This window comes from Geospiza fortis, unplaced genomic scaffold (assembly GCF_000277835.1).
Source record: "Geospiza fortis unplaced genomic scaffold, GeoFor_1.0 scaffold324, whole genome shotgun sequence".
In the NCBI taxonomy this organism is placed as follows: domain Eukaryota; kingdom Metazoa; phylum Chordata; class Aves; order Passeriformes; family Thraupidae; genus Geospiza; species Geospiza fortis.
In genome coordinates this window covers 69,160-78,643 of record NW_005054559.1, presented here as the reverse complement: position 1 = coordinate 78,643, position 9,484 = coordinate 69,160, and the positions used below count along the sequence as shown (strand labels likewise).

Below are 9,484 nucleotides of genomic sequence, written 5' to 3'. Positions count from 1 at the left end.
GGTCAATGTTCTTCCTTTGAGTTTTTGACTCTCAGAGAGCCTCCAGGCCTGAACTGTTTCACGGGTGGGCTTAGAGGAGTAGTGAGGCAGCTACAAACACTGAGAGCTGGGTCTGGAGGGAGGGAGGTGCTTGGAAGAGGAGGTTCTTCACCTGGAGGGAGGGAAGAGGAAACTTGCTGCTTAAGGCAGGGAGAGCTGAGCTGTGGCATGTCTGACCCCTCTCACTCCTTTCATGGCACAGGGTGATTCTGGTGGCCCATTAGTCTGCAATAAGAAGGCTCATGGCATTGTTTCCGGTGGATATGAAAACCCCTTCTTTCCTAAGGCATTCGCCAGGATCTCGCACTTTGAGCCCTGGATCCGTAAGCAGCTGAAGAGGTTTTCACTCCAAGATATTCCTGGCTATCCATCCTCTGAATAAAATGCTCATTGCCCCTTCTCCACAATGCATCAAACACCTGTTGGTGCTCAGAAGCTCCCAGGGGCAGCTGAAGTGGAGTCAGAGAAGCCCCTGTGGTGCCGGCACGGGCTCTGGCACTAAGGAGAGTCTCCGTTGCAAACTACAAATGCAGCTCCCAAGTACACCCAGCTTCCCATTGCTCCCTTCCTCCCACTGCTGCTTCAGCTCTGCGTCTGGCCATCAATAAAAGCATGTTCAAAGTCACTTGTGTCTGCAGCCTTTTTGGGAGCTGGATTCAAACCCTGAGTGTGAGAATGAGGAGATGACACTCTGGGAGAACCTGGGCATAGGTGGGACATACAGGACAGGTCTCAGTGCCCAAATGCTCCCCTTGTCTCCATCAGCCCCTTGCAGTCCAGCCAGCAGGCACAGCCTGTATAGAACATTTATCCAGCCTTTCAGAAACAGAGGCATCTCCACATGCAAGGGGAGATCAGTTGGGTTTTTAGCACCAACCTGAAACCCTCTTAGATGCTTAGACAGACCGAAGACCAGCCAGCCTGTTTACACCCTGTCTCCCCTTCAATCTCCTTGAACCCCAGATGAAGCATTTTCTTTACACCTGTAAAATGCCTGTGGGTAGAATTGGAAATTTTCTCTCACTGGATCAGCTCATCAGACCTGACTTGGCCAGGAGGTGCCCTTGTGGTGATGGGATAGAAAATGTCAAATATGGCTGAGGCCAAAGCTGCATTGCAGAGACAAGCCTGGTCACTTGTGTGAGGAACAGTTGCATTATTGCCCCCGAACAAAGAATAATTAGCATTGACTCCATGATTGCAGAAGGCTGATTAATCACTTTATTGTTACTACATTATACTATACAATACTTATAAGAAGAAACTCATTGCCTTTGCCCGACATTTATGACACACATGTGGATCCAACTGCTCAGTCAATCTAAACAACCATCACTAGTGGCCAATTAAGAAACCACCTTTTGGTAAACAATCTCCATAACATATTCCACATGTGCACAACAACAGGAGTAGCAAGTGAAGATAAGAACTTTTTCTCATTTTCCCTGAGTTCTCCCACAGCCCCTCACAGTCTCCCAGGAAAATCCTGGGAGAGAGCCGTGTCTGCCCAGAGGACAGGTGATTATCACATTGCATTTCTTTTAAGCATTTTTTCCTGATAATTTATCTAAGAAGGCACAGAATGTACCCCCAGCAAGTTTGCTGCTGATGGAGAGCTGGAGGGAGTGAGTGATATACCAGAAGGCAGTTCTGTCATTCAGTGGGACCTTGACAGGATGGGCAAAGAGAAACCTAAAGAGGTTCAACAAGGACAAGTGTAGGGTCCTGCACTGGGGGAGGAATAACCCCAAGTACCAGGCTGGGGGCTGACCTACCAGAGAGCAGCTCTGCAGAGGAGGACCTGGGGGTTTTGGTGGGTGAGTTGCCCATGAGCTGGCAGTGTGCCCTTGGCACCAGGAGGGCCAAAAGCATCATGAGATGCATCAGGAAGAGTGTGGCCAGAGGGTCCAGGAGGGGATCGTGCCCCTCTGCTCGGCTCTGGTGAGGCACACTTGGGGTGCTGTGTTCAGCACCACCAGCTTCATTGACTGGCTTAACCCTGGCCTGAGGTGGGTCCATAGTCACACCCTCTGGAACTGTGTCTGGTGTCAGAGCAGTGTGAAGGCAGCCCTTGGTCTGTTCTCATGGTGGTCACTGTGCTGAACACCACATCCCTGCTCACCACCACATCCCTGCTCACCACCAGTTCCCTTTCCTGCTCTGGTGGTATCACCCCAACTTTGTGCTGCAACCACTGTAGCCCTCCCCACCCTGAAGACACTGTCTGCAAAACACTGGTCATGCACAGGAAACCTTGCATGCAGATGGTCACCAGAGCATGAACTGGAGCTGTTTTCTACTGTGCTGCACACTGACACTGCCCTAGAGTCACACAAAATGATTGAGGTGGGAAGGAACCTTCATTTGTTGTCTGGTCCAATGCCCCTGCTCAAGCATGGCCACCTAAAGCACCAATTGCTCAGGACCAGTTCCAGGTGTTTTTGGAACATCTCCAAGCATGGAGACACCACAACCTCTCTGGCCAAGCTGTACCTGTGCTTGGTCACCCTCACAGATAAATGTGTTTGCTGATGCTCAGGCAGAGCCTCTCTGTTTCAGTTTGTGCCCATTGCCTCTTGTCCTGTCACTGCCCACCACTCTGAAATGAACCTGTATTTCTCCTACTTCTATCCTAGCTTCAGAGATTTATATCCATGAATAATGTCCCACCACAACCTGCCCTTTCCAGGGTAAAACCTCAGCTGTACCAGGCATTCCCTGTAGGAGAGATGTTCCAGTCCCTCCATCATCTCCAGGCCACTTTGTTGAACTCTTCCCAGCACATCTGTCTCTTTTACTGGGAGCTCAGAACCCCCAGTACTCCAGGTGCCATCTCATTAGTACTGAGTAGAAGGGAAGCATCACCTCCCTCAAGCTATTGGAAATAGCATCCCAGAATAATTTCAGTAGTAAGGGATCATCCAATTCATCCCCTATGCAATGAGCAGGGACATTTTCTGCTACACCAAGTTACTCAGAGCCCCATCCAACCTGACCCTGAATGTTTCCAGGGATGGGGCATCTAAAGGTCTCTGGGCAGCCCATTTAATTGTTTTGACACCCTCATCATCAAAAATTTCTTTCTTATATCTAATGTAATAATTAAGATGCTAATCATCTTCTTTATATATATTCTAATAACTAAGTGGTTTATCTATTTTCTTTTAATTTAAAAGAATAATTTTATTTTATTAGCCTTGCAGTGTTGCAGCAGGCCCCAGTACAGACACAACTCATCTTGATCACCAGGTAGATATTCAGTTCTTCCTAATTAATTGTTTAAATATTTCTCATTCTAATTGTGCTTGAAAATTTCTATCACCTGTCCATCTCCCCACTGAGCCAGTTCTTTTCAGGGTTCATGTCCTGGGAAAACTGGAGCGCAGAGGGATCAGAGTAAAATACATGACATTATTTGTTAATTAAGATTTTTTTCTTTCGTTCATTAAAAAAGGCCTTGAAAGCCTTTTGCAATGGTGATGAATATTGCTTCTGTCTCTGTGTATAATTAGTACAGCAGGTAAAGGTGGTGCTAATTAGGGCAGAGAAAGGCTTTACAAACAAAGCTTTTGGCACTTCAGTGGGTTGCAGTAACAGGAGAAGAGGCTGGAATAAGAATTGTCTTATTGCCAGCACATGAATCAAACTTTGACTCAGGTCTCTCCCTGCTTGGTCCCAAAGATACTTTCCTCTCTCTGCCTGATTCCCACCAGGGTATAAACAGGACTAATTCCCTATTAAAATGTTTCCATTTCCATTCTGCCTGTCACACGTAATTAGAACAAAAGACAAACAGAAATTAAGCTGTAGGTATTCACTGAAACACCGCTGGGAGCTCCCTAATTAACCACACAATGCTTCCAGCACAGGAACAACCACAGAGCTCATTATGGCTGTCAGCTTTTTAATGAGCCCCTGCAGGACTGTGGTGCCACCTCCCAGTTCCTCGTGGCTGTGGCACAATCTGGCAAGGTGCCTTGAGGAAATAACAAGGCAGGAGCAGGAACAAACTTACTGGGAGCTTTAATAGAGCCCCGTGCGAGGTGAGAGAGTTGGACAAAGTGTTCCCAGCAGGGCTCATTAGAGCACAGACTCACAGACTTTGATTACAGACATCTCAGCAAGCCTCAAACGTCCCCTGCACCAACCTTCCCTCTCAGAAGTCAAAGAGCAGGGCCCAGGCAGTGCCAAGGTGGTGCTTTCTGTCAGCATCACCCCCAGGCAGGGCAAAGGAAATGCCACGGACACAAAGCTGCTCTGCCAAACCACGGGCAGAGGCAGAGCCTGCTCTGCAGGTGTCAGCTGCAGGGGTGAGCTCAGACACTGTCACTGCAACAGTGTGGCTGCAAGAGTGACTGCGACAGACTGACTGCAACAGTGTGATTGCGACAGAGTGGCTGCAACAGTGTGGCTGCAACAGTGTGGCTGCAACACTGTGATTCCAACAAAGTGAATGCAACAGTGTCACTGCAACAGTGTGACTGCAACACTGTAACTGCAACATTGTCACTGCAATGCAGTCACTGCAACAGTGTGACTGCACCACTGAGACTGCAACACACACAGTCACTGCAACACTGTGATTGCAATGCACAGTGACTGCAACAGAGTGACTGCATAACTGTCACTGCATCACTCACTGCAACACTGACTGTATCACACACTGCCGACCCCTTTGGACCCAGCAGCCCCCCCAGCTGCCAGCTCCCTCCCTGCACCCCGCTCTGGGTGAGCCCTGCATTCAAACATGCAGGTTTAAATGCAGCACCCCAGGCCCTGTCCTCTGTCCCATCAGAGCTTCAGCACATCCCTCTCTGTTCTGTGAGATAAACCTTAAGGAGGATGCTGGTAAGTTCTACATGTCTGTAGAACTCGTGTTAACTTTGGCCTAGAAAAGAAAAATTTTGAAGTTCACATTAATGGCTGAAAACAGCTGAGATGTCAATTACAAACTAATATGAATATGAAATGTCTAAAAGTGTGGAACCAGTTAAGAGTTACCACATGTAATTTAATTTTTGAAAAAATACGCCCACTTGCAGCTGTGTAGCATTCATATCCACTGAGACAATCCTAGTCACGTTGATATAGTTACTTTAAACAAGAGATTGGCTTGTTCCCTCTGAATTTGATTCATTCATCTTTAGACCTCTCTTTAGCTGTCTAAAAAAAATATTCCTTAAATCTAAAAATTCAGCTGTCCTTAACAACTCTGACAGAGTGAAATGGGACACTGCGTAGGAGTGGGATTGCAATCAGCTGATTTGGGGAATCACTGCTGAGATGAAATCTGAACTGGACACCCAGGCAACTGGTGCAATTCATAAAGAGAGAATCCTTTCCCACGGATCATCCTCACTTTGTGCAGTTAAAGTTGCTCAGATTAGCCAATTTGATAGTAAAAAGTCAAGGGTAAGTGTCACAGGCTCTGAGGGCTAAAAATTTAATGAGAAGTTTTCCTCAAGTACATTATTTTCTTTCATTGTCTTCTAGGGGAAAAAATGCTTACAGTTCCCTAAGCTTTAGGAATTATTCACATTTCTTGACTACTTTGCTCAGAATATCCTTCACTTCTCTCTTTGTTAGCCTGTAGATGAGCAGTGGAGCCACAATAGTGTAAAAAACTGAGATTATTCAGTACTGTGAGAGTCCTAGTTGTTGTCAGGCTGTAATTATACCCATGGGAAAACACACAGTAAGGAATCACCATTTGAGGGGGTTTGGGAAACTTTGGGAAAGAACACTCTCATCCTTGCATAGGTTTATTGTTTTGCCATCATTAGAGACCTTGGATGTTCAACCACAATCTCACTGCCCAGGAGACTGGGGATATGTCCAGACTTGGAGTGAAGAACCACTCAAGGAAAAGTGGAAAGGACCATTCCAAGTTCCTCTGACTATCCACACAGCTGCAAAAATTACTGGTGGAGATTCCTGGATTCACAATACACAGCCAAAGCCAGCCCCAAACCTGGAAATGCCTTCACAGCTAAGACTGAAACAAAATGTTCCATGAACTGTGCTTGGGATCAAGGATTATTGTACTTGAGATCAAGGATTATCTCTACTGAATTAGAGGAATTCTGTTGATGGGTTCAGTGTGTATGGTAGTGATTGTAAACACAGCTTTGTGGAAGCTGAAGTTCTGAAACTGAAAATATTAATAAGAATGGTATTTCTTTGACAATATTAATAAGAATGGTAGTTGCTTTGTGGCTTGGTAGCTCAATGTGATCTCTGTAGCCAGTGAAGAACCCACATGCATGGACCATAACCCTCCCCACCCACCCTGTGCGCTGGGGACAGTGCTGGAGTACTCTGGAATGAATGAATACACTTGTTTATTCAGGTGTTTAGTATTTAACTTTGTTTCTCACAATCTAAACTATCTTAGTTGGCAATAAATTACATTGGTTATCCCCAAAACCAGTGTGTTTCACTCCTGGTAGAAACTGGCAAACCATCTCTCTGTATTTATCTCAATCTATGAGAGTTTTTGTTTCTGTTTTTCCTCTTTTCCCACTGTGGGGTGGAAGGTCTGAGTGGGAATTTGGTTACTCACTAAGGCTAACCCATCCCAGCAAGGGGGGAGATGCTGAGGCAAAGCTGACACCAGGTAACAGGAGATTAGAAAATCCTTTCTGTGCTCGCATATTTTCATTGCCAACAGGAGGAGTTACATAACATCTACAAAGCACAAACCATTTGAAATCAGCATGTCTAATTCACAACACAGAGGTTGCACCTGGGAAACAATTCAGATACTTGGATGGGCTATTCCACTGTCACCATCATATTTTCTGGAAAAATCCCTTCACCAGGATTTCTCTCCTGGGAAGCTGAGAAGCCTCAGAGAACAAGGAAAAATAAAAACCAATATTATCTCATTTGCTTCTCCTGTGTTTTGCTGCTTTGGAATGTGGCAGGTGATTGTTTCATTGGTTTCATGTGAATTGTTTTTACTTAATGACCAATCATGGTCAAACTGTGTTGGGGCTCTGGAGAGAGTAATGAGTTTTTCATTAATATCTTTCAGCCTTCTGTCTGTATCTTTTCTGTATTCTTTAGTATATATAATATAATATAATATAATATAATATAATATAATATAATATAATATAATATAATATAATATAACATAACATAACATAACATAATAGCCTTCTAAGAACATGGAGCCAGATTCCTTCATTTCCTTCCAACTGACTTCATAATTTCTCTAACAGTCCTCTCAAACTTTTCAATAGATGATCCCAGTTCTCTTACCATTAACAATGTCTATGAAGATCTTGTACACCAGACTTACTACTGCTGCTCTCTGTAGTTTTATTGCTTCTCAGCTTCTCCCTTGAATATCTTTCCTGCAGACATACTGGAGGACAGCCAGACTGCTGGTTGGAAAGATCTATGTTATAGGAATTGATTTTGGCAGTCAAAAACTGCATATATTACAGTGAATTTTGTATTAGAGCACATCTAGTAGAAAAGGAAAGTACCCACTCTGGACAAAGGTGGGATCATATGAAGCAACCATTAGTAAGAGAGGGATAAGCAAATCTTGGCTTATATTTATGATTTTATTATCAGAAATTATTATTATCAGTGTAATTATTATTTTATTTTCAGAAAATTCAAGACTCCACTGTTCACATCTGCCTCAGGGAGCCAGAAAACTTCAGAATTTTCTCCTTTAAAGCTTGCTTGACTTGCCTGTTCCTGAGTGAGTAGATGTAAGGGTTGACTGTCTGAGTCAGCACGGAGAAGAACAAAGACAGAACTTTGTCAGAGTCCTGCCCACCTCGCTGGGCTGGGCGGATGTACCTGTAAATACAGGTGCTGTAAAACACCATCACCACCATGAGGTGAGCTGAGCACGTGGAAAATGCCTTCCTCCTGCCTGCAGATGATGGAATAAGCAAGATGGTGACAATAATGGAGCCATAAGAAACAGCAGTTACTATCAGGGTACCGGGGAGGATGATGATGAGTATGATGAACATCAGCTCTTCGATGAAGCCTGTGTCTGTGCAGGACAGCTGTAACATCAGGGAAGCATCACAGTAAAAGTGGTTCATGACATTGGGACCACAGAATGGCAACTGTACCGTCATGATGGTGGGGGGAAACATCAGGAGAAAAGTCAGTGCCCAGCAGCCCAGGATCAGCTGCAGGCAGAACCTGCTGGTCATGATGGCTGGGTAGTGCAAGGGGTGGCAGATGGCAACGTAGCGGTCCAGGGACATCACTGCCATGTAGAAAAGGGTGCAGGTACCCAGGCAGTAGAAAAGCAGCATCTGGAGGAAGCAGCCAGGCAGGGAAATTGTCTTCCTCTCTGTCAGGAGGCTGTACAGGGTGCTGGGAAGGAAGGTGGAGGTGAAAGTGATTTCCAAAAGGGCAAAATTCCTGAGGAAGTAGTACATGGGGGTCTGGAGGAAGTTATTGGTAAGAGTGATGCTGATGACAGAAATGTTTCCAAGCAGGATCAAGAGGTAGGCAATGCCAAGGAACACAAAGAGGATGATCTCCCACTGGCGGCTGTTAGCCAGTCCCAGGAGGACAAACTCCCCTACAATTGTGTGGTTCATTGAGATATCATTGAACAAGCTGGCAAGAAAAAGAAAAAACCTATTTTGGGAACTGTTGGAAAACAGCTGAACATGTGTCAGTTTGGCTTTGCTAACATTACAGGGCAATACCAGCAACAAACCTCTGGTAAAAGACTGCAGCAGCCACAGGAACCACATATTAGAAATCCTGGTCATGAAAATGGAGCCCCAAGCTCTATTTGTAAGATTTAGTCCTCACTCCAGTCAAAACAATTCCTGAGAGATGCAGAATCTGTTATTGGGTCTCTCTGAATGATCTGACAACATCCACCCTCCAACAAACCAAAAAAAAGCCAAATGCCCAGAATGGGAACTTTGCTGTGTCCAGAGATTTACCACAGAGGAATGCAATCATTCACAGACTGACTCTGAAGCAGGTTAGATTGGTGCAAGGAAACATTAATATTGTAAAAGAGAAAGTTACTGCAGTTTAGATTCATTTCAGATTAATTGCAAATATTTCTGAACGACTGACGTAAACAACAAGACAATGAATTTCCAGGAAAAGCAAGCCCGTCTTATTTAGCTGATAACTCATATCAAACAAGACACTCAAATTTCCCTCTTGAAATGCTTAACAAAAGGATAGCTATAAACTGGAATGGTACAACCTTTCTTAATACACTATTCCCATCAAATCTTTCCCCTTAGAGCCCTTTCCCAAGCAAAACACAGAAGTTTATTGGCATCATCTTATGGCTGTTTCTCAAAAAACACCAATACAAAACTTCTCTCTCAAAAACCATACTAAATATAGGACATATTTTCAATACCACAGATGGACTGATATTATCTGGAAGTGAGAGAGGTCCCCTAAGCCAAGAAACTCCCTCAGTAAC

The 9,484-nt window shown here is 44.7% G+C and overlaps 1 protein-coding gene across 1 annotated transcript; it reads right to left on the bottom strand.

The window, feature by feature from the left end:
• Window positions 1–7,685: 7,685 nt before the first annotated feature.
• On the bottom strand, window positions 7,686–8,857 carry LOC102037749 (olfactory receptor 49-like). The gene has a single exon (XM_005429592.1). It carries the CDS (start codon window positions 8,799–8,801, stop codon window positions 7,686–7,688), a length of 1,116 nt encoding a protein of 371 aa, XP_005429649.1. The 5' UTR covers window positions 8,802–8,857.
• Between the last annotated feature and the right edge of the window lie 627 nt (window positions 8,858–9,484).

Bases quoted from the DNA above. Each gene is read 5' to 3' on its own strand.
- LOC102037749 (XM_005429592.1), bottom strand. From the start codon at position 8,801: ATGACCAGGATTTCTAATATGTGGTTCCTGTGGCTGCTGCAGTCTTTT.